The 26,658-nt window shown below is 40.1% G+C and overlaps 1 protein-coding gene across 13 annotated transcripts in view; it reads right to left on the bottom strand.

The window, feature by feature from the left end:
- Positions 1–26,658, bottom strand: part of farp2 (FERM, RhoGEF and pleckstrin domain protein 2) — a 178,736-nt gene that overhangs the window by 104,481 nt on the left and 47,597 nt on the right. For all 13 annotated transcript variants that reach the window (XM_020044319.2, XM_013132847.3, XM_013132850.3 and 10 more), the window contains 8 exons: positions 26,193–26,290; positions 19,030–19,144; positions 5,306–5,453; positions 4,905–5,000; positions 2,228–2,391; positions 2,001–2,069; positions 503–560; positions 86–368 (listed from right to left, as the gene is read on the bottom strand). In XM_020044319.2, coding sequence (XP_019899878.1) covers positions 86–368; positions 503–560; positions 2,001–2,069; positions 2,228–2,391; positions 4,905–5,000; positions 5,306–5,453; positions 19,030–19,144; positions 26,193–26,290 — 1,031 coding nt within the window. The remainder of the gene's footprint in view (positions 1–85; positions 369–502; positions 561–2,000; positions 2,070–2,227; positions 2,392–4,904; positions 5,001–5,305; positions 5,454–19,029; positions 19,145–26,192; positions 26,291–26,658) is intronic.

Below are 26,658 nucleotides of genomic sequence, written 5' to 3'. Positions count from 1 at the left end.
TGGGAGAGCTGTAGCTGGGATGCTCTATTCTCTACACAAAGAAATGAAGGACTGTGGTCTCCTGCTGTTTGGCTACTAGGGGCACCTTGTGAGAAAGCGTGGTGATATGGGGGGGCACCAGTAGCCTTGTAGGGGTCCTCCTTTGCTGGGGGGCTGGGAGGCCTGGCCGGCTGTGGGGCCTGGAGCTTGGTCTGCTGCTGTTGGAGAGGAGGCAGGGGAGACTGGGCCAGGCTCTGGAGGGGAGTGCTCTGGAGGTGGGTTTGTTGCTCGGTTGGTGGAGGAGAGCTAGAGATGTGTAAGAAGTGGAATGACATGGTCGCAGAGGAGGGCGAACATGGCACCTGCAAGCTGTCATTAAATGAGAAACTCTGAAAAATCATGACAGATACAGAGAACACATGGGAAGAGTGGGGGAGAGAGAGATTTCTATTAGTTTCTAATGACAGCACTTTACAAAAATTTTGTGCCCCGTCCAAGTGATCGGTCTTGTAATCCCACTGACCTGTTTTGGCATGTCAGTGGCCAGAGAGCGACTGGACATCCTCACCTTACTGTTCCTCCTGACAAGACCACATGAGCGTTAATCAATTGTATACATGCCTGTTTTGTATACAACTCTGCTCATATGCCTCGTTGCCACTGGTGCCAAACACTGGTGTTTTACCCCAAAGTCCAGACTATGTTCTGTTTCCATTGACCCGGACCGGTGCCAGTCGGCCCGTAGGCCGTGTCTGAGCAGCCCTGCTCTAACTTGGTGCCAAGTCCCGGACTTTAGGACTTCTGGCGGAGTTTGCGGGATGACTTGCTGTGAAAATGCTGCATGTTGAGCTATTTGAATAGCAATGTGTATCATTTGCTTAGTCTTAGGCTTCTCGTGATGGGTTTCATTCAATCTAACAAACAGATTCTTGTTAAAAATAAGATGATAAATATAATTAAGAAAGAAAATTAAGCAACAGGACAGGGAAGCAAAAACTCACCAAAAGTTGGAACGACCAAAAGTGGTACGATGTCACCGACTCAATGGAAGTACGGAGCGGTGAGACTCCGTATTGTAAACAAACTGAACATGGCGTTATCTTTATTTTACTACCAGAATAATGTCACCTTTTATTTGTCCTAACTGGAAAGCCAAATCACGATGATAGTTTACTCTTCCCTCTCCATCTGAGCCCCTCCTTAAGTCCTTGGTACCAAACATATAGTAGAAACAGGAAAGTCTAGAGCCGACATTAGCATAAATCACCGGTCTAGCCCTGGTACGGGGTAAAGCACCAGTGGAAATGCGGCATTAGTGAGTCAGAGAGGACAAGAGAAAAACCTTAAGCAAGTAACAGCAAACTGTACACAACACTAACCATACACATCTGCCCACCACTTTGTACTGCCTCTCAGGGACCTTGTTGCACTACTCTCCTTGAACTTCTGGACTCTGACACTGCTTTACAAAGTCTGATAAGGACGTTTTTTTACACATCTAACTCGGGAACCTCATTGCTGCTATCCCTGCACTTCAGTTGCATATGGACCTTCAATCTGCCTTCTACACATTTAGAATTGTCATTTGTACCTGTATTTGCCAACATTTACATCCCATTTGTAACCTACATTATACTTAATACTTGTGCAAATTGAAGAGGGCAGCAATGCACTTCTGGTTAGATGCTAACTGTATTTCGTTGTACTGTGCTTGTACTGTTCAATGACAATAAAGTTAAATCTAATCTAAAAGAGCAAATAGCATGTAGAAGTCGGTAATTTTTATCATAGGTACTCTTCAACTGTGATTGACGGAATCCAAAACAAAAATCCAGAAAATCACATTGTATGATTTTAAAAAAGTTATTTACATTTTATTGCATGCAACAATAAAATGCAAATTAATTACTTAAAAATCATAATCATTAGATTCCGTCACTCTAAGATGAAGTGTACCTATGATAAAAATTGCAGACTTCTACATGCTTTGTAAGAATGCATGCACATACACAGCAACACACCTCTGATATGGTGTCCTCCGTGCGCCATTGTCCCTGACATACTCAACCAGTTGCTTCTGGGTCCTTCCACTAAAACAGATAGTTTAAGTAGTCAGGAAAATGGCATTGAATACAAATGACGCGCACTTATCTGCGGTCAGTTTGAATCTTACATGGTACACATAACATCAATATTTGCCTTTACATGATCACGTCCACATTTTAACCAAAATATATCTCAGACATACCTATATCTGAATGAGGAGCCTCTGCTGAAGAATATGGCTTTGGATTTGGGTTGTGGCTGATCAAAAAGGCGGAAGAACGAGTGGTGTTCCACACAGTTCTTCCAAAACACCTTACACAGGTCCCGACTGGCCATCAGGAACTCCAGGGTATCCTGATGAGGGCCCTAAAATAATATAATGTAAACAAGAACAGTTATGATACATCACAGTGCTGTGAAAATGTAGGCTTTCTTTTTGCTTACGTCTATTCAAAAATAGTCTGTTCTCACCAGACATTATGGGGCCCATGTTTTCCACAAAGTTCCACTTTTGACTGATCTATCCATACATTAAAATACGTGGAGTCTTGACTGATGTGTTTTGATGAACATAAGTACACATTTTATACAACATGGGTCCCGTTATATCTGGCAAAAAACAAACACTGCACTCCACAGTCTTGAAACTATATCAAAGTAAGCATTATTGTGGTAGTGAGATGGTGTCGGCATGAAATCAAAACTCCCAAAATATATATACTAAAATTCAGACTGAGCATGGCATAATCTTTTAATTAATTGCGTGTCAAAATAATTTGATTAACCATTAAGGTGTTAGAGAGGTTCTTAAGTATGTAAAATTAAACTCTATTTAAAGGGGCAATATGTACGATTGTTACTACCGACAAAAATCTGCAGGTAATGTTAATGTTTCAAATTTTTCTACAAAATGGATCCTATGATATTCCCCATTTAAACTTTCATGCTGGTCTGTCTATCAGTTTACATTGACTTGTAATCTCTTTATATTCGTTTTAGACACTCTGTAGCCAGTAGTCTATAGCCAGTATGTAGTATGTAGTACTATAACTATCCTTTTCACACTAAACCACCATGGACTGGCAAATACTATTCCAGTCGTGTTCGGTGAGGGAAGACAAGGAGGATTATTGTTTAGAGGCAAGATTCTACACATTGCAATTTACAGTGGGTTATTACCACTAAATTAATTGGTGCATTTTGGATGTACCACAGAATTGTAAAGCACTTAGTATCTCAATGGCAATGTAGGCTCATATCTGTAAAGCGTCACAGAGTAAGTTGGCTAAAGAGATTACCTACACATTTGTGTAGGTGGGTGGATGGTTGGAGCCCTGTAGCAGCTAATAATGTAATGACTACCGTTAATGTAATGACTGCCAATAACGAAATACATTTTCCATTCTTAATGTACTAAAAGTCAATAATGTAATGACATTTCTGAACCAATAATGCAATAGCCTTTTGCACATAACAAATTAAGTCTTTTTCATTATTGGCTGGCTATTACATTATTGTCTCAGTTAATAAAAAATAATCAACATTTTAATAAATGTAATAATATACTTATATCACTGTTTGTTTAAGTTCAAGACTTCCATAACACTTTCTGTTGCTACTTTCAAATACCTGCTCAAAAACCATACAATAATTTGCGGGGTCAGTAACTAATGAATTCCACAGTAAAATTGTCTGATCTTGTTACAACCTATCGATATTTGTGTGAAGTTGCCTACTTGAACGTTCCCATAATGTTACCTATTGTTATTTTTGCATAGTAGCATTTTTAGTGCAGTCACGAAAAGTCAACATTGTATGCCAATTTTGATTATAATTTCATAAATCTTGGGTTTGGAAAAAGATACAGGTAAGCTGCTTCACCCATTACTTCAGATGTAGACCCCAGTTGACATATCCAAAGCACAAGTATCAACTTAGGGTTAAGAGAGGTTTCTTGGAGGCCCTATTGGAATGTAAATGCATGATTATCTGAAAACATTAAAATGATGTAGTTGACATTTACACTTCATTTGATGTGTGACAGCATGTCCTAAATCATATAATATCCAGCTGGAATAATACAGTTCAGATATTGTTTTAGTTCATTTTATGAAATATGGTTAGAGTTCAGAGAGCTCTCAAAGAGGCCCTATTGGGATGTAAATGGAAGAATGAATATGGATTGTGTCTATTAATTTCCTTCATTTTTGGTCCATCCGATAGGGCCTCTCTGCTACTTACAGCGTATAGTTTGAAATGGTCATTAATCCCAAAATAAATGTCAACATTTTGCAACTAAAAGAAGGGTGTGTTTTGTGTGTATTCTCAGAGTTAGGACTGATTTCAGAGGTCAGGATTGGTCAGGTTTTTGAGCAGCTATTTGAAAGAAGCAACAGTAAGGGTAAGTGTTATGAAATGGAAGTCTGACACTTAACAAATAAAACTTAAACACACAGTGATACAAGTATATATATATATATATATATATATATATATATATATATATATATTACATTATTGGCTCAAATTATTACAAATTTAATATTTTTTTATTTACCCAGCCAATAACATCATAGCCAGCCAATAATGTAATAACGTATTACGTTATGGGGAAAAAGTTATGTTATTGGTTCAGAAATGTTATTACATTATTGGTAAATTATTACATTACTGACTTTTATTACATTAAGAATGGAAAATGCATTACGTTATTGGCAGTTACTACATTAATGGTTGTTATTACATTATTGGCTGCTAGAAGGCCATATCAGGAATACAGGTCGTGGTTTAATAATAAATCCCATTGTTTGTTTAAAGTAGCATCTGTTATGCCTGAACAGATAAATGAAACATTATTCAGATACGTTTAAAGTACTTACATGAACATCTGGGTGTAGCTTGATCAGGAAGCGTTTCCTCTTGAAGCTCAGTTTGCGGATCTTGGACCAATTGAACGTGTTTATTTTTGTGTTACCCTGGGAACAAATAAGAAGGTAAGACAAATTCTGAAACCCCTTGCGAGGGATTTTGATACATACTGAAAAGTAGATGGAGGCTATGGTGTGCATCTCTCAACGCACGTGTGTGTCTCTCAACGCATTTGTGCATTTGTGTGTACACTTGCACCTCCATGTGCAGCTCCATGTGCAACTCCATGCTCCACATGCATTTCAAAGTGCCATGTGCAACTGCGAATGTGCACCTCCCTATGCATGCATCCGTTTGTATGCACACATTTGCAACTTTGTGTGCGTGTGATAGTAGCGGCACTACTAGTCACCTGGAAGACCTGCAGGCCTATGTGAGCCACAGCCAGGTTGATCTTAGTTCCCTCACGATCAGCTGCTGGGTGGAAGCGAACGCCATACATATCCAGTTTACGGGCAATCTCCAAGACATGAAAGTCTGACTCAGCAGGAGTCTGGCCCCTGGGAAAAAGAAAAGGGGGAACTAAATCAGGGGACTGATGTTGGACACTTGCCAATGAGAATTCAATCCAGTTAATTGGTCATTCGTGAATGACATTGATACAATTAAACTGACTAATATCTCTTCCTAAGTTTACCTCCACCACAAAGTGTCTATGTATGCAGTTTGCCACTTGTCGTTTTAAAAGCTTATTAGCCAGTAATAAGCTTTACTGGTATCTTATAACTTACTGGAATAGTAATAAGAATTGAGCAATTGCTAGCGAGTCTGCCAAAGCTATTTCATTGCATAAAAACTTTTTTTTTTCATGGCAAAACAACATACATTTTTCTTTCATTCATGAATGACATTTATACAGTAACTATCAATAAAGGTGACGATAACTAACTTTTTCATCAAGTGAAAAGAAGAGAGAATTGTGGAATCTACCAGAAATAATGAATAAAAGATGTTGCTCTCAATAGGTTCGAACTTAGGTCTTCCACATGAGAGGCACTGTCTTTAACCACTACGCCACGGCATTACACATTGCAGTTTCAGTCTCACTATAAGGCTTACTATAACGCAACTACTGTATGTTACGCCAGCAAATGTGTTTAATACGGAATAATTAATAATGCGTGCATCACTTCGCCTGCAAGGTGATACGAACTTGGGACCTATAGTTCACAAGTCCGCTTCTCTAACCACTACGCTATTTAACAAGGGGTCACTCACTTGTTTAATCAGTCAGTCACTCACTCACTAAGAGACATTCACTCTTCTTAGCCGGTAAAAACAGGCACAAAACATTACCGATACACCACCATACCTAACAATAGGAATTAGGTTATTTTCTGCATGACTATGGCCGATATACCTCCAAATTCTCCACAGGTTTGTAGCCAAAAAGTTAAATGTTTGTGTCATCAGACCATAGCATTCATGGTTCCAATGCATGATTCAATGAACACTCCAAGGGCTTACATTTCTGGTTTGGTGACAGCAGAGGCTTCCTTCTGGCAGCCCTTTGTCATGGAATTTCTTTAACTGTAAATTTTAGAAAGGTCTGCTTTTATTTTCCTTGGTATGTAACTCTGGTCTTTGTTTGTGACGTCTGAATGATATCAGTGGACCATTGGGTCCTCTGACCATCTGTTAATCTGCCTAAACCAAAAAGGATATCTGTCCTTTGTTCTTCATGAATGTGGCTAGCTGTCTGAGTGACATTTATGATGTTCCCCTACCCCCTTGAGAGTAAACACCTAAGACAGATAGAGGAAGACAAGTGGGGGCAGGAAGGATAAGGAACAAATGTTGTCTCTAGAGAATGAATGAGCAGTCTTGCCACACCCCTTTTAACTGTAATAAAAACTGACTGTTCTGTGTTTTCCTCAGAGATTCCTCACAGGTTTATGTGAAAGCTTTTGACGCTTCTCTCCTTGCAAGTAAATGAAACCACTAATTGTGCCAAGATTATTTGGTCTCTGTACTTCCATTAAAAGTTTTTATTGATGGAATTACCATAACACCTTCCAAATAACTTGTTAGCATGGAGATGCCGTCTAATCGTACTTTTGACTTTTTTGACACTTGAACCATCCTTTTCACGGTGCGTGGGAGCAAAGTAGGCAGGTCCATCAGAGCTTCAAAGGGTTTACTAATAGTTATTTCATAATAATTGCCCTAAAAAAGAAGATGGGTTTTTTCAGGTGTGTAGCCATCTTTTCACAGCCATTGTCTCATCTGTGAAGGTCAGCCTTTTGTCTCTTTAGATTTGTGTGATGTCTGGCCCTTCATACGTTGACGGATGACTAAGGGAGTTCAGTCTGAATGCCACCACATATGTATATATGAAACAGGATGTCGGGAATGACAACTTGACGTTCCCAAAGACTCCAAAACTTTTAAAAGTACATTACCAGTCAAAGGTTTGGACACACTTGATAAGTCTGGAGGGCACTGTACATAAATGTCAACTGAGTAAAAGCCAGTGAAGTTGTAAAAAATAAGTGTCAAACAAATCTGAGATTGGCTTACTGGTGAACAAATAGCTAAAGTATACAAATGTGGATAGTCATTTTTGAAATAACAAACAGTGTAAATCCACCTAAATCTCCTCTCCCAGCTCTAACCTCTTAAAGCATTACAGTAACATCTCAAACTGTGTGTGATTAGCAAAGTGCGCATGTCAGATCGTCACCCAGCAGTATTCTAATTGTGTTCATCCTTTAAGCAGTAAAATCCCCTTATGGCACTCCCGTCCTTCTTTGCTCTAAAAGCAGTCTGGTTTATCAACTACCGTGGCCTGATAAACCATAGTGCTAAGGGGACTCTGGTCGGCTTCCCAAATGGAAGGCAATACTATGAATAGTGTACTACCAATGGCTGCACCACCAACCAGATTTAGTGCAGGGAATAGGCGGCCACAATATGGAGGGAAAACAGAGCAGCCTTCCTGTCACTAGTTTCTAATAAACCACTTTCAGGCTGTCAGCATGACATAGCTGCTAAGTCACTGTTGGTCTGAGATGACTGTCTGCATCTCATAGCACTACATCACTTGTTATACAGGGAATGGGTGCCATTTGGTCAGTAAACACATTCTATAGTAAAGGAGGGAATAGGCAATACAAGAGGATGTTGTGTGTGAATTGTTCTCATTCCCAGACACTTATGCCCAAATTTATGGAAGGTCTGGTGGAACAATGTGCCAACATGGTCTCCATAGCAAACACAAAATGCAAGAAGTTGACAGCCTTTGGCTCAATCAGCATTATCCAACAACCAAATGTCGTTCATTTGATTAAGTAACACCCAGGGCACACAGGACCCGTTTTCTGGTGAAGGACGAACTGAAAACTTAGAAGAAGCATAACTTGACCAAATTGTTTACAAACTGCAGAACAGCAGACTGTACACAATTATTTACAAACATGTTAGTCTCGTGTAGCACCTGGGTTATGTGTTTCTAATCATGGTCCATCAATAGAATTCCATAATCAATACATTGCATTCACTACAGCTTGAACAACTTTCTTTCACCCACATCTGATTGTTTTTTGGCACCAGACACTGTTGTTGAATTCCATTGCCAACTGTTTGAATGAATGCTACAACTGAAACTTTAATTAAGCAAACTTTAATTGAAAGAACAACTGTTCTCGAGTTTAAGCTAGACATTTACTTTTACAATTTCCCTATGTATTTTTTGCCAACTAATTAATTTAAGAGTTTTAACCTAGTCATAGAATATTATAATCAATCAATTTAATTTCCTATTTCAAGGCACATTTGGCTTTTAGGCTACTCCACCCCCAAAGCATAATGTTTCCACCTCCATGTTTGATCGTGGGGATGGTAATAATAATAATACATTTTATTTATATAGCGCTTTTCTTAGACTCAGTCACTTTACAATACAGGTAGATTATAAAAACAAAACAAACAAAACAAGATTCAGACACAGATGAGAAGGGAGGGGGGCGTGGGGCTACGGATAAGCAGAGGTGAAAAGATGGGTCTTGAGGTGGGACTAGAAGATGGTGAGGGACTCAGAGGTGCGGATCTCTTGGGGGAGGGAGTTCCAGAGCCTGGGAGCTGCCCTGGAGAAGGCTTGATGGATGTGAGGCTCAAGGGAGAGGGTAGAATCAAAGATAACACCAAGGTTGCGGGCCTGGGGAGATGGGGAGACAATGGTGCCGTCGATGGTGAGAGTGGGGTTATTGGTTTTGCTGAGTGTGGATTTGAGGAGAAATTCTGTTTTGTCGCTGTTGAGTTTGAGAAAGTTGTGTTGCATCCAGGTTTTATTAGCTGACAGACAGGAGTTGATGAGGGAGAGGGGAGGATTGTGGGGGGATGTGGTGCTGAGGTTGATTTGGGTATCATTGGCATAGCAGTGGAAGTCCAGGTTAAAGTGGCGGAGTATCTGACCAAGAGGGAGGATGTAGATGAAGAGGAGTGGGCCGAGTACGGAGCCTTGGGGAACACCTTGAGTGACTGTGGCTGTAGCAGAGGTGTGGTTATGGAGAGAGATGAAGTGGAATCTGTTGGATAGGTAGGAGTGGAGCCAGCTGAGTGCAGTACCTTCGATACCAAGGTCTTTGAGTCTGGTGAGCAGGATGTTATGGCTCACGGTATCGAAGGTTGCACTCAGGTCGAGGAGGATGAGGATGTTGAGGGAACCGGTGTCAGCAGGGGTGAGGAGGTCGTTTAGGAGAAAATCTATAATGGTATGTGTTCTTAGAGTCAAAGGCAGCATTCTTCCTCCTCCAAACACGGCGAGCTGATTGATTGATTGCTTCTGTGGACAGGTGTCTTTCATACAGGTAAGTACTGTAAATAAAGTAAGTAAAAACATTTAAAATTAAAGGCTCAAAACAATCTAACAATTAAATTCAGTGGAGAACCCAGGAATCTTAGCTTACTTTATGCATCTAAAATCTATATGGTGAAATGAAAAATAGAACCAAGGGTTTAGCTCCTAATTATGTGCCTTCTTTAGAAATGACATTGTGCTTTTTAAGCCCGCCTCCGTCTCCCTCCTTGAAACGTGACATACGGTTACTTTAGGGGTAAATCTATAGTTTATATATAGAGCTGCTTGAAAATATGCAAACCCCTTTTGCCGTTATAGATTTTTGTTGTGTTCAACGAGAAATCTTTATCTATTTATCTCACATTAAAGGTTTATAGTTACTAATTCCATATGCTGGTTTTAAAGAAATCATGCGTGTAGTAGAAAACGAACTTAAAAAGGAATTAGCGCAGGTCCAACAATGCAACCCTAAGTTGCCTTGGTTAAATCAACTGCGTAAGCAGAGTCAGGTGGATAATTAATTAGGTACCAAATGAATCAATCAAAAGAGGGATCTTTAGGAAATAATCTGTGTTGGATAAATAGAGAATCCTGGTCAGTTTAATGTTACACAAAAAGGTAAATGGAAAACACACCATTCCAAGAGGACATCAGGAATAGGGTAGTGAGAGCACATCTGTCTAGGTAAGGCTGGTACGAAACGGTTTCCACATACACCTTTGTCACAAAGGATGAAATAAAGGCTTACTGCGTGAATGCGGTGGTCATCATGAGAGAGGGCTGTATGTGTTACAAACTTGAGTTCCTGGAATGTGGTGGTGTTGACCCATTCTGATCAACTATGAATGCTTCGGCTTGCATGAAAGACTTTTGCAACAGATTCCTCACCAAGGACACAATCGCACTGGTCCTCTCAGACAACTACAATCGTTGTCAGAAGTCATTCTCAAACAGTTCAATCCAATGGCTTGAGTATCTGGTCTCCAATGAGAATATATCGATACAGCATGCCCTGAACCAGGGTGAAATGAAAATTGGGGCATACTATGTTGATGGAGACTAGGAATTTCTAGGCTGTTTCTGGCACAGTCACAAGTGTCCTTGTTCAAAAAGCACCAACCCATTGACAAAGATTCAGTACGAGTTGATGCAACAGCAATGGCTGGCCAAGCTTGAAGCTTTAAAACAACACAATGTACATGTTCAGTACATATGGGAGTGTGAGTGGAATCAGCTTAAAAAACTCATCCGCAGATGCTCAAGCTATCTTGAAGACCTTTGATGCTCCAGAGCACCTTGACCCTAGGGGTGCTCTTTTCAGTGGTCGTACCAACACAATATTTGAAGTTTATGGCTCAAGAAGGGGAGACCATTCAGTATAACGATGTCTGTAGTCTTTACCCAGCGTGGCTTGTCGTACATCACTGTGACAACGTTTTTTGTCCTGGTAATATGTACAGTTCTCAACAGCGGGACTTGACTCTCCCCAATTCTTTGATAATCAATTATATCTGTGTAGATGTAGGGTGTAGAGATATAGGGGGTTAAACCCTGCCAGAATATCTGCAGAGAATGGGGCGTACCACCATTCGCCTGGTTTTAAGCCTAATATCTGTTCCAACTTACACTAACTTTTTAACTAACTTTTTTTTTTTTCAATCTTTGCCACTAGTTTTCCTATGCCAGTGTAACAACAGGGTGAGAATAAAGTAAGCACTGGAGTTTGACGGGTCATAGTAAATACTTTTCTTAAACAGTTCAGACATCATAGAGCACTGGGTTAGTAATGACAAGTAATACGTGTTTACATTTTTTTTATTCAAGTCTTTGGAGTTACACAATGTCCAGGAATTTCAGAAAAGAGACACAAACATTCAGATTTCTGTAGAAAGTGTCTCTTTGGTTTTGTTGCACCATGACTCAACTGCTTTTCAAACAGCTTCCACGTGATATACGGCTCCAACTTGAGTTTGTGCAGAAAGTTCTTAGCTGCCACACGAATCAGTCAGCCGCCCTTGAAAACTACATGCATCTAAAGCCTTGACCAGCACGTTTCAGTCGCGGTGTTAAAACTGTCTCCACAATGACATCATAATGGGTCTCAATTATCAGGCAGGTCGAGACAAGAATGTCTTCTCTGGCTCAGGTGGTGCACTTCACATCTGATGAATGCTTTGTGGAGAATTGCCGCAACAAAGTTTCCCAGGATCATAACCAATTTTGCTTTGACAATTTTTTTAACCTGTGGTGCAAGGCATAACTCTTGTCAACATTTGACAGGTATGATAGATTAAGAGGTCCTTGCTGAGCACCATGTTTTGTAATATACACGTAGGTTAGTCTGAATGACCAACATCTAGGGTCTGTGATGTTTAAATGCACAGACCACGACAGCCACCTATGGCGTCATAAAACACGAAAGGTAACACCCAATGGCTATGGACCATCTGTTGGACACACTTAGAACTTATTGTAAAATCGACTGGCCATGGGATAAAACATTTCTGAACACTGGCACCCTATATTTAAACAACAGACTTATAGTTACTTATCTTAACATCGAACGTCTGGTGAATTTAACATTCCCAGAACCCTGAAGCCCAATTGTTAAACATCAGTTACAAACTGCACACCCCCATACCATATTTTATCCCCCTGGACAGGCACATATCATACAGGAAGTTAAAACCCCTAACATACGTCACACAGGAAGTACCACCCCGGCAAACACACGTCACACCGGAGGACCCACCCCTGTATTTGTCACACCGGAAGTCCCATCCCTGCATATGTCACACAGGAAGTCCCACCTACCAAACCAGAAACCCTGCCCCAAAACCGAGAAGTCACACCTACTGTCAATCAATCATCCAATAGTGACAGAAGCCAACCTATATTAACTACTCCCGCCCTTCCAAAATATTCCAAGACACACAAGAAAAATTATGAAACATGTAATTGTCAACCCAAACACACTATCAGGAGATTTGCAGACCTCCTTGCAAACATGCTCTAATAATAAATAGGACAATCAAAATGGCATTCATAAGAGGGTTGAAAGGAAGAAGCCTCTGTGGTCAGAAAACAACCAAACTCCACAACTTTATCAGAGTCCTGGATAAACCTGACCGTTTCTGGACGTCAATTCTCTGGATAGAGGAGTCCAAAATGCACCTTTTTGGACACAATCAAAAACAGCTGTGTGTGGCTAAAACTCAACACCGCCACCAAAACAACCTTATCTCAACAGTCAACCATGACAGTGAGAATATTAAGATCTGGGGTTGATTTTCCTGCTCTGGACCAGGCCAACTGCCTATCAAGCGAACCATGAATTATGAAGTTTACCAGTAGATTCTTGAACAGAACATGAGGCCATCAGTCAAGGAGCTAAAGCTGGGCTGAAAAAGATCCTTCCAACAAGACAATGACCCAAACCATTCAAGCAAATCTATCAAAGAAAGGCTCAGGAGAAAGAAGATTTGTGTTTTGGATTGGCCAAGTCAAAGTCCTGACCTTAATCCAATATTGATGCAGTGTCTGGACTTAGCAGGCAGTATGTCAGACACCTCTCAAACCTCATTCAATTCGCTGGGTCCTGTAAGGAGAAGTGGGCAAAAATCCTACAAATAAGATTTCAGACACTGGTTAGTGGCGAGTGTACGAGACATTAACTCCAAGTTATCACTGCTAATGGAGGTGGCACAAGCTATTCAATGAAGGCATTCACATATTTCTGCATGTTTGTTTAATAAGAAAATATATCCCTGTAGGGTTGTAAGTACAGAGGACTGTAAGTGCGCTTATTTTATTGTGGCAATTTAGTGTTGTATTAACTACTACTAAAACACAAACAGTGTTGAAGTTTTAATCCTCACCGACAACCAGTTAATAAAATCCTTCATCTACAGTAAATTTTTTATGTAATTCCAAGAAGCAAAAAACTGGAATGGTTTATATCAAAGAAGTATCAGATCATGGGCTCCAGAACATCTCAGCAGTGAAGTAACTGCTCCGTAATGAGGAGTGTGTGATGGCAATTTCAGAACTCTTAAAGGAGGAAGTACAGAGACATAATTCTCTTGCACAATTGAAAGAGAGAGAAGCCTCAAATGCTTACAAACACAATCATCCGAGGAGTCTCTAAAGTAGATACATGAACAGTCCATATTTATTACTGTTAAAAGGGCTGTAGTAAGTTGCTGCCCATCTGTCTTGTCAATAAAACACATTCCTTTTGTTCTAACAATACCTAGGCTTCACACAAGGGGAAAGCTGTCCTCCCTCACATGGGTAACCTCTTGAACTCTAAAGAGCTCTAACAGAATCCAGACTGACAATAGATAGAGTTACACAGATGGGCAGATTTATAAGTAACCCTTTAATCTGATGATACCAGTCAATGATGCCCCCTAGTCAAATACCAGATCCCCCTCTCCTACTCCTACTCTCTCTACATTCCTTTTCCCATCCAAACATGGAGACTCAGTACCTTTAACTAGTAACCCATTTATACACGTATAGGACCAAGTATACATCAGTTCAAGAATTTCCACATCAAATGTCACTGCGATATCTGTGTTTGAGGATCTTGCTTGCGGATTAGCCCAGCGGTCCCAAGGTGGTAATACAATCAGGAACCATTAAATAACTATTTTAGGTAACACTTCAAATTACAGCCTGTTACTTACAGGGTAGGTCCCACGTAACTACTTAGTAACAAGAATGTAATTATGTGATAAGAATGGGTAGTAATGTAGGAACAATGCAGGTGTTACAAGTAATTATATGAACGAAGAACAATACTACTCCAAAACAACTTAGTAAACAGACAAGTGACCAAAAAGCAATTTTGAAAGTATATATTGTCATTCTTATTCGTGCTTATGAATTTACCATATAAATTTGACTTCACAAAATATTTTATTGCAAGTTCACACGGAATCAAGAACTTAATAGAAAATAAAAGATGATGCACATTTCTCCACTTTGCACCAACTTTTCACCATGCCAACATGCGCTTTGGACAATCGATTCTTGCCAAACCAAAAGCTGCATTGACATAAATCACCAATGTATGAATTGATTATAGGTGTGTTAGGAATCAAGCCACAGAAAACCCTTATCTGTTGGGTGTCCTACAGTCCCCACTGCCTCTCCTCAGAAATAGGCACCCACATGAAAGTTTTATTCTCCACTATGCCGGTTCCAAAGTGCTCCAATGTAGGCTATTATTTAGGGGAATTTGGAGGCCAAGTCAACACCTTGAATTCGTTGTTGTGTTCCACAAAGCATTCCTGAACCATTTTGCTTGTGGCAGGGCGCCTTATCTGTCTGAAAGAGGCCAATGCCATCAGGGAATACCATTGCCAGGAAAGGTGCATATGGTCTGCAACAATGCTCAGGTAAGAGGTACATGTCAGAGTAACATCCACATGAATTGCAGGACCCAAGGTTTCCCAATAGAACATTGCCCAAAGCATCACACTGCCTCCGCCGGCTTGCCTTCTTCCCATAGTGCATCAATGAGCCATGGCCACCCATGACCCTGTCACCCGTTCATCGAGACCCGATGTGTGACTTCAGTGTTCCAATAACTTTTTTGAGCAGTGTAGAATGCCACTCGCCAAAGTGGCTAGTAAGAGTGACTGCTTTACACGGCACAGACATATTCTACCTGCATTCCGTGGGTAAGCTGGTGCTAATGTCAAGCCCTGATTATGACATACCATATCAGTCTATTGATCACCGGTGACTTTACTAGCGGTTGACTTGACAAGAGCTTCACAGGCATTCTTTTCAATATAGCATTGGAGAGTAGGCATTCATGTCGTGAATCATGTTCACTCAGCATTAGTTTAACATCAACAGCCTAAAAACACATTAGTTAGGCTACACATTGGTACTCTAATAAAATGGATGTACATTTTTTTCATTCCGCAGTCCAGGCTCACTCCAAAAACCCATCAAATGAGATTGCTAGCCGTGTTTCCCCAAACCCAAGGAGTTGTGTTGCGTGAATCCACCGGCTAACACTTTGGTTGCTAACATCTGTGTTCTGCTTGAATTACAGATGTTCCCTGATTGTCTGTAGATAACATTCCTAGCCACCATGACAACCTTATGCCACTGTCTATTCAAGCCGTTATTGTCCTTGGCATGTTAATCAAGAGAACAATATGAGATGGTAGAACTATGGGATCATAGACCAGCAACCTTCTATCTAGATTTACGTGCTACATTTAGATGGGGCCAGTTATAGTGGTAATTAATAGACTGACATTTACCATAATTTCCTGTTTCCTGTTCATTACCTTCTCCTTTTAGAGTGAGACAGAGGGGGCCACGCCCCGCTACTGAGACTGGGGAGATGGATACGTCTCCAGTTGGCAGCTTAAACACATTTAAAAGCGGTTAATTCATGGGTGCAGCTAATACACAAGTTTATTTTTTAAAACTGTTTCCACCTGAAACTTTTTCACAAATGATTGCTTGATGACATAGAGGTCTCAGAAGCTCATGTAGCATGTGATACAAATGGCATTACAGGGTTTGCAAAAACATTTTATACTTCAACAAAATAATTATGGTAGCACCCTATGACAAACGTATAATATTAATGTACAATGCATGTACGAGTCATAACTGACATTCCGTAAAAGCCCCGACTTTCTTAGTTACTACGTTCGTCAAGCTGCGCTTCTTTGCAAGTGACAACTACTGAACAGCCAAGCCCGGAGGGGAAAAGTAGCATATTACCGGTCAGTGTAAGAAAATCTTTTTGGAGTTATTCCTCCACCAAATACTCCAGATTGTGGCAATGAAATATGCAATTGCGGGATTGCAAAATACAGGGGAAGGATATGTTAATATTCAGATAAACAAGGAAGGGGACACAATAATTGAAACACATATACAGATCTCAATCAATGAGAAACCGCATGAACTCAAATGCGACCAGCACAGCCTTGTGGACCAGTAATGCTTTTGCACTGCCAGGTAAGTTCTGTATATATATATATATATATATATATATATATATATATATATATATATATATATATATATATATATATATATATATATATATATATATATATATATATATATAGCAGAAAATGTATATAGCAACATTTTTATTATTTTATCAGTCAACATCATCCTATCAACTATCAACAGCAGAAAGTCACCTGCTAAAATTAAGCGTACGAGTGCCCCAATGTAACAAGCTAATATTAGCTAGCTAGCCGAAAAAGTAGTAGCAATTAAGTCATTTTAACGGTCACGTTACCACAAATAATTATAACGTCAGTGTTAGATAATATTGTTGTCTAATGAATAATCCTTTATAAAATGTTGACAAAAGCATTTAACATCCTACAAGAAGTCACTGTAAATGCTAGGGGTGAGAACAAATAGTCGAAGTGTCGACATTTCGACAAGGATGGTATATATCGACAAGTTAATCAAAAGTAAAATAAATCTGTACTAACAATTGACTCACTTTGCGGTACAGAGTTATTTCTTATAGGCTAAACAAATCTGGCTAACGGCCAAGTATAGGAAATTATCACCGCTAGTGAAAGCTTACTTGTGCATCCTGGAAATGATCATAACAATATGGATAGGCCTAATGATTCTTAACATTTTTGCTAAGATCCTGTATACGCTAGCCAGATTATGTTTGGTTTTGGTTCATATATATTTTATATAATTTATTCCTAATTAATCTTCCTTCCAAGAACACATTGGTAGGTTTGTTTGATTTAATTCAGACTTTGTTATTCTATATATTAAATGTAGTTTAGTTTGGAAAGTATACTTTTAAAGAACTGTATATAAAAGAAAATGCTGGCTAGATGGTCTAATACATTTGGTATGTTGCTGTTTCAGCCAGAAAACACTTACAAAGATGTTAGCTAATGTTAGGCAATAAATTAATATCTGCGCTAATTCATGGGAGACAACGCATGTTTTTAGTTCACATTTATAGTTTATTTGCAATTGTAATGAATGGAAAAGCTAACAATAATTTGAAATCTAGCCAAATTGTTTATACTAAAACATTATTGAGGTTGTTAACTACGTTTTTTAAGCAAAATGTTGAATTATTTCATTACATATTACATTCATTTTATTTCATTTAGAACCTCGTTTTGGCACGAGTGGGTGAGGTCGACTATTGTACTATTCGATGACAAAAGCTGAGGAATTATCAATAACGAAAATATTTGTTATGCACATCCCTAGTAAATTACTCCCCTTCTAAACTTTTCGGGTACCTGTTGTCACATTTGCAGCAGGTGCCATAGCGAAGGCACACCATTTTCAGCCTTAACAACGAAAGCTTGACGGACCTTCTTCAAGTAGTGACCAGTTGCTAAGGTAGGATTGGAAAAGGACCATTTGGGGGAGGGGTTTTGCGAAATGTAAACTCTCTGGGCAAATATGGTTTATATATGGGTGCGGTTAATACTCCAGTTTGTATACACACAAAACTATAAAATAAATTGGTGTGGCTTATACACAGCGCAGGTTATAAACGGGGAATTACGGTAAGGGCTATGACAACTTGCATTTATTTAAGTCAAGTACTGTCCATAGTTTGCAATAAAACACATTGTCTTTAACATAACACACTGATTTTTGTTTCACAATCCTCTCCAGGTTGCGGTTATCCCTATTGCTTGTACACTTTTTTCTACCACATCTTTTCCTTACCTTCGCCTCTCTATTAATGTGCTTGGACACAGAGCTCTGTGAACAGCCAGCCTCTTTCGCAATTACCTTTTGTGTCTTACCCTCCTTGTGCAAGGTGTCAATGGTCGAAGTCTGTACTGAGGGCAAGATTTTTATACATTCTAAAATTACAATTAATCACGATTAACTACAGAAAATTATGCGACTAATCATGATTAATTATTTTAATTGCAATACCACTACTTTAATAACAAACTTAATTAATTGCACGGATCATTGTGTTTTGCAAAAGTGTGGGCCAATGAAGTCAAAATCATGTTAAAACCATACAAATGAACACGAAAAACATCCAAGTAGTCAGGGCAATGTGGTGATAGTATAAAAGGAAATTAACATTCACCACATAGTTCTTGAAATGTAGCAAGGTCTCAGTTCTGTTTCTTACTCCTATAATCAATGTAATTCCAAGAAACATTAAGTTCTCTTAAACAGCCCAATAAGATCAGCAAGTACAGGGGTGTAATTAGGGTAACTGTACTAGACGAAGACGAAAGGAAGACCGGGTGTTTCCAACTCACAGGTGTCTTCGGTGCAGTTCCATGATCCTCTCCTGTACCCTCTCCTGATTGGGAAGCAGTTTGTTCAGCTTAAGGAAATCCCTGTCTGCCACGTCATCATAGTCACCTATTTCAGCTGCGGAAAAGAGACGGGACACACCATAGAATTACATGCATGACAAATAACATTATTAATGATCCCTTTCTTGTGAACAATATGGGTACAGAGAGTACCAAAGTAGTAATTCTGAGTGGCATTAAAATCTTATATAATCAGTCATCAGGGATGCAAACTGTACAGGGCTTGAAAAGGTGAGATTTTTGCTGAGCAAATCTGGTAAACTGACAGAAAAACCCACCTACACATTACAACAAACATTACTACAAAATGTGTACTGTACAACAGAATAGGTGACTATGAATAAACTCAGATTTTCAAATATCCAAAGGCTTGCCTGTGATTTGCCAGGAAAAAACTCTGCCATTCTGGTAAGAATGTTTTTTTTTAGATAACTTGACACACCCTCATGCCTCACTCCCCCTCTCACGCACCATACTCCCTCCCATACATACACCCTCTCTCATACACACACATACACCAACAGTTTTTTCTCAAATACAAACATACACGCACACACCCCTAAACTCACTCCCCAGGAACACCAGGAAACCATTTTTGGTTCAAATAAACAGTATCTCACAAAAGTGAGTACACTCCTCACATTTGTGCAAATATTTGATTATATCTTTTCATGTGACAACACTTAAGAAATGACACTTTGCTACAATGTAAAGTAGCAAGTGTACAGCTTGTATAACAATGTAATTTACATTAATGTCTAAACCGCTGGCAAGAAAAGAGAGTACATCCCTAAGTGAAAATGTCCAAAATGGGCCCAAAGTGTCAATATTTTGTGTGGTCACGATTATTTTCTAGCACTGCCTAAACCCTCTTGGGCATGGGGTTCACCAGCGCTTCACAGGTTGCCAATGGAGTCCTGCCCACTCCTCCATGACGACATCATGGAGCTGGTGTATGTTAGAGACCTTGCACTCCTCCACCTTACGTTTGAGGATGCCCCACAGATGCTCAATAGGGTTTAGGTCTGGAGACATTCTTGGCCAGTCCATCACCTTTACCCTTAGCTTCTTTAGCAAGGCAGTGGTCGTCTTGGAGGTGTGTTTTGGGTTATCATCATGTTGGAATACTGCCCTGCGGCCCAGTCTCCAAAGGGAGGGGATCATGCTCTACAGTATGTCACAGTACTGTAGCTCCCCAGTGCTGGCAGCACTCATGCAGCCCCAGACCAAGATACTCCCACCACTATGCTTGACTGTAGGCAAGACACACTTGTCTTTATACTCCTCACCTGGCGGCTGCCACACACGCTTGACACCATCTGAACCAAATACGTTTATCTTGGTCTCCTCAGACCACAGGACATGGTTCCAGTAATCCATGTCCTTAGCCTGCTTGACTTCAGCAAACTGTTTGTGGACTTTCTTGTGCATCATCTTAAGAAGAGGCTTCCTTCTGGGACGACAGCCATGCAGACCAATTTGATGCAGTGTGCGGCGTAGTGTCTGAGCACTGACAGGCCGACCCCCCACCCCTTCAACCTCTGCAGCAATGCTGGCAGCACTCATACGTCAATTTCCCAAAGAAAATCTCTGGATATGACGCTGTGCATGTGCACTCAACTTCTTTGGTCGACCATGGCGAAGCCTGTTCTGAGTGGAACCTGTCCCGTTAAACCGCTGTATGGTCTTGGCCACCATGCTGCTGCTCAGTTTCAGGGTCTTGGCAATCTTCATATAGCCTAGGCCATCTTTATGTAGAACAACAATTATCTTGTTCAGATCCTCTAGAGAGGATCTGCCATGAGGTGCCATGTTGAACTTCCAGTGACCAGTATGAGGGAGTATGAGAGCGATAACACCAAATTTAATACAACTGCACCCCATTCACACCTGAGACCTTGTAACACTAATGAGACACATGAGACCGGGGTGGGAAAATGGCTAATTGGGCCCAATTTGGAAATTTTCACTTAGGGGTGTACTGCCCTTTTAATAGATTCTAAACAGCCCTAGAATCTTTTGACATCTGCTGCAGGAGGACAGCATAGTTCGTCTTTTCTTCCTTTGCTCAACAAATGTGTGCTTGGTCAATGGTACTCTATTTAAATGAACAATCTAGTTAGCTAGCTTCATTCTCGTTGGGTAACTTCCATGACAAAATGTCACTTGCTATACAAAAAGTAGTCTCATCAGTAATTTCAAACTGACTCAAAATGTATCTACCCTTTTCAGACCTATGTGTACACCAATCAGCCATAACATTATGACCACTGACAGATGAAGTGAATAACACTGAGTGGGTGAGATATATTAGGCAGCAAGCGAACATTTAGTCCTCAAAGTTGATGTGTTAGAAGCAGGAAAAATTGGCAAGCAAAAGGATTTGAGACTTTGACAAGGGCCAACTTGTGATGGCTAGATGACTCCAAAACTGCAGCCCTTGTAGGGTGTTCCCGTACTGCAGTGGTCAGTACCTATACAAAACTGGTTCCAGGAAGGAAAAGCGGTGTCACTACACATCTGTTTTTGTTGGATAAAGTGGTTAACAGTGCTCAATGGTCGCCATGGAGATCGGAGGTAAACAATACTACTGCTCAAGAAAACTGAGGTGATCTTTATGTTTGAGGTGATCTTTCTGTGTTGGGTATGTATTATTACACTTTTCTATCATATCTGTAGTTGCGTCTCTGTATACTTTTTATCATAAGTCATTTAAGTCATATTTATAGGTATTTGGTGCTCATTACATCTAGCTAACGTTAGCAAGCAACAGTTTGCTAACCACAGTTGGCTATCTATGTTAGCTAAGCTATTAAGCTTAACATCAACAGTATTCTAGAGTGGACAATGTCATATTCAGAGTATAGATGTTTCATGTTTATTGAGAGTAGCATTGTAGTTGTCATAGTAAATTTACATTTTAAATACAAGTATATTTGCAAGCACAGCTAGCTACTCTGGTAGTGATGTAACGGTACGTTATGATGAAGTTAGACTATGTACAGCTAAAATTGGATGCTTATGCAAGAATGTTTTATCATAATTGAGTGATATTAAGTATGGTAAGATATGATTTTAAACACTATCCTTGAATCCTTTTCATTCTCAGGCACTGCACAACACAACCCAACCCAGGATCCAGCTCTCCTAAGATGCTGCCCTCACCAACTGGTCCCTGCCAGACTAGCAGTCGCAGCCTGGTCTTTGGTCTGGGTCCCAGCATCACCAGTGAGGATGCCATCATCACCGGCCCCAAACTGCAAACTGGTTGTCAGATCTTATGCTGCATGCTTGCCAAGAAACCTGGTGTAAATGGAGTGTTGTCGCATTTCGAGGCAGCCAAGGGTCCTGGAGCAGGTGTGGCCATTTTACAAGAAAGCCAACATCCCAATTGTGGGTGAAAAGCATGCGTGCCCCAAGGTGGTAGACTTAGTCAATGCTAACAACAAGCTGTGGAAAGTCTCCCAGGCCAAGCGCTCCGGTGAGACTACAACAAAACAATTGGAGAAAATGAGTGCAGACTTGATGCCAAATTTCCGCTGTGGCCTCCAAATGTTGAAAAGCTAATTGATAACCCAGAAGACTTAGCTTTCTTGGCCAGCATGAAGACTGACAGTGTGGCCACATTTGGTGTATTGGACAAAAAGCTGCAGCTCAAGGTGAAGCGGCGAGAGGAGCGTCAAGCTGCCGCAGCAGCAAAGAAGTCCCGCTGTGAAAAGGAGCTGGAGGAGATAACGGCCATGTCCAGCTTGGAGTCGGAGAGTGATGAGGAGTCAGAGGAGGATACTAACACAGTCTGAGGGCGAACCATCCAACAAGCATAAGAAGACTGGAAGCCACTAGAAAGGGTTTGTTCTTTTAAGTGTGTCAGTATCTCCTCCTGTTTAACAATAAAGTAAATTAAACTTTGTGTGTGTGTCCAACATCCATCACTGCCGCACAAAATTCAGGGTAAGGCCCCATTGACCTCCATTCATTTTGTCTTTAGGACCCCTGTTCCCTGCTGAAAGTGCCTACAATGGGCATGTGAGCATCAGAACTGGACCACGGAGCAATGGAAGAAAGCGGTCTGGTCTGATGATTCACATTTTCTTTAACATCACATGGATGGCCGGGTGCATGTGTATCGCTTATCTGGAGAACACATGGCCCAGGATACACTATGGGAAGAGGGCAAGACAGCAGAGGTGGTGTGATGCGTTCTTCTGGGAAAACCTGGGTCCTGCCATTCATGTAGATTTTACTTTGACACGTACCACCTAACTGAGCATTGTTGTAGACCATGTGCACCCTTTCATGGCAATGGTATTCCCTGATGGCATTGGTATTCCCTGATGGCATTGGCCTCTTTCAGCAGGATGACACGCCCTGCCACAAAGCAAAAATGGTTCGGGAATGGTTTAAGGAACACAACGAGTTCAGGGTGTTGACTTGCCCTCCAAAATTCCCCAGATCTCAATCCAATAGAGCATCTATGGGACGTGCTGGACAAACAGGGCCGATCCATGGAGGCCCCACCTCGCAACTTAAAGAAGTCCATGCCTCGATGGGAAAGAATTACATTATTGTGCCATGAAATTAAATAGCTTTGTCAGTGTAACCTTTACCTTCAGTATCGCTAGAAATTGCTGAAAAGTCATTCTTATAACTTTTCCAAGTAGTAAGATAGTAGTAGGCCAATTTCAGGCTAATAAGCTATTAAAACTGCCAGTGTAAAAAGCCATAGAGTTCATAGGCCCAATTCGTGGTGGAAGTAAACGTCATACGGCGTGGTGTGTTACTAATGGTTTTCTTTGAGACTGTGGTCCCAGCTCTCTTCAGATCAATGACCACATCCTGCCGTGCAGTTCTTGGCTTATCCCTCACCTTCCTCATGATCATTGATGCCCCAAGAGGTGAGATTTTGCATGAAGCCCCAGACCGAGGGAGATTGACCGTCATCTTGAACTTCCATTTTCTAATAACTGCGCCAACAGTTGTTGCCTTCTTTCCAAGCTGCTTGCCTATTGTCCTGTAGCCCATCCCAGCCTTGTGCAGGTCTACTATTTTATCCCTGATGTCCTTATACAGCTCTCTGGTCCTGGCCATTGTGGAGAGGTTGGAGTCTGCTTGATTGAGTGTGTGGACAGGTGTCTTTTATACAGGTAACAAGTTCAAAGAGGAGCAGTTAATACACGTAATGAGTGGAGAACAGGAGGGCTTCTTAAAGAAAAACTAACAGGTCTGTGAGAGCCGGAATACTTACTGGTTGGTAGGTGATCAAATACTTATGTCATGCAATAAAATGCAAATTAATTATTTAAAAATCATACAATGTGATTTTATGGATTTTTGTTTCAGAATCTGTCTCTCACAGTTGAGGTGTACCTATGATAAAAAATGACAGACCTCTACATGCTTTGTAAGTAGGAAAACCTGCAAAATCTGCAGTGTATCAAATACTTGTTCTCCCCACTGTATTTGTAGTATGCGAATTGAGATTTGTTATATTTATATATATTTATATATATATATATATATATATATATATATATATATATATATATATATATATATATATATATATATATATATATATATATATATATATATATATATAGATATATAGATATATAGCATTAGTTTGCAATTGGGAGCAGCTACAGACCAAGATGACACACTGCCAATTCCACCTTCGTCTACTACAGCATACACTAAGAACACTGCAAAAGACAAACTAGCTCTTTATAGCTAGCAACCAGGAACACAAAGCTAAAATTAGCAAGGCTAAGCATAACGTTGAACTCTGAGGTAGCGCTATTATTTATGGAACTGTTAATTCTGTTTTTCATATTATTATTCTGAACTCTGGCTTTGTTGAGGAAACGCTTTCTGACCGGTGAGTTATTGCAAAATGCTGTCAGAGTTTTTATACAGACAAAATCCTAACTAGTGCAGCTTTAACAGGGCAGTATTCCCCCATAAAAATGTATATTACCACAAAAATCCCACATTATCAACAACCGACAATGACTGGTGGTCAAGTGCAATGAACTCAGCAAGAGCCTCTGCTCTTTCATTTTTTCTGCCCGCAGATTTTTTTTTCTCTCTGGACATTTTATTTAGCTTCACGAATGTTTGCTGCAAAGACAGCTATTATTGTGGTTCTGTGCTGCTAGCATCTGCATACTCCTTGAACTCTGCGCGGTGTTGTGTCCAAAGTTTCATCAAATTGCTTGTGTTAAATTGGTGTTTTCCTTTCCTCCTCTTGACAATTTAGAAGAGCATAGCTTGCACTCTGCTTTACTTGTGTCGTTGCTGACATCGGTCTTCCCGCTCTACCAACCTTAGTTCTATATTCTATACTTATGTGCCCAAAGGCAACACAACCATCAAGTTTCACTTAATGTTTCCATGATGAGGTATCGGCGCGTGGTATCAGCATATTTCTATGATATACTGGTATCGGTGCATCCCTATCACTAACCAACCAGAAGTTTCAAAATAATTATCCTCATAAAGCACATGGTGTTTATTAAAGCCTTGACTTACCAAGATATTAAGCATAAATAATGTCTGAAGTACATGCAAATCCCAAGAAATTAGCTTAGGTAAGTGTTTGTCTTTCAGCTAAAGATATACACATGATATTCAGTGAAGCAGTGCTGCCCCAAGTGGATGGCATATTTTGCGATAAAAATGATAAATGTCTGGGCAAATGACATACAACAATACTTGAGCTTTAAGTTTTAGAACACCAACATTGTTCCAGTTTTTACAGAAAATCTTAATGTACTCTAAAATTAAAGAATAAAACAAAACCAGTTTAATATTAAACTGGATAAACAATTGAGGGCTGGATTCAAAATTTCATATTTTTGTTAAAAGAAAATAATTTGTTACTCAAAGTAGTAGGGATGCAACAGTAACGGTGCAGTCTTCAGTAGTCCACTTTGGTGCCTCATGGTACCACCAGTGGACTACTGAAGACTGCACCGCTAACCTTTGTACCATTTCAGGTAATTCAATATACTTGAACTGCTAAATTTAAACAAAAACTGGAAAATTGGGCTGATTGTGTATATTTGTGCATTTGGCAAATACTTTATTTGAAGTGTACATACACTGCACAAGATGTGAGGCCAGCAGAGTAGCAGTGTTTTCTGTGCAGGCCAACCTGCCTTCTATCAGGTCCCTCTTCATCTGCAGGGAAAACAGGTACCTGGAGAAACGAAAAAGGTCAAAACAAACAGCCAGTGCTTGGAATGAAGCTCTATGACATTTCTATTAGTCCCCTAATACACCTTTAGAACACTTGGTGTTGTGTTTATCAATTCTATCCACATAATATCCATTTCTTTTATAGTTAGATAGGAACTCCATATTTTCAGTGGTTTAGAAGTAGCACTATCGAGCCAAATCCGGTCCCTAAAAATCATAAACTATGCTACGCATGTGCCGCATGTCATCAAAATCATTCCCTTTCATACCTAATGATGGGCACCATCATTAGGTATCATGGTGCCCATCATACACTTATGGGCACCATTAGGAGCCCTGCCCAAGCAAGGCATTTAGTTGGGTTAACAT

Source organism: Esox lucius, chromosome 8 (genome assembly GCF_011004845.1).
Source record: "Esox lucius isolate fEsoLuc1 chromosome 8, fEsoLuc1.pri, whole genome shotgun sequence".
NCBI lineage: Eukaryota > Metazoa > Chordata > Actinopteri > Esociformes > Esocidae > Esox > Esox lucius.
The sequence above is the reverse complement of the archived record's forward strand: the minus strand, read 5'-3'. Positions and strand labels throughout refer to the sequence as shown.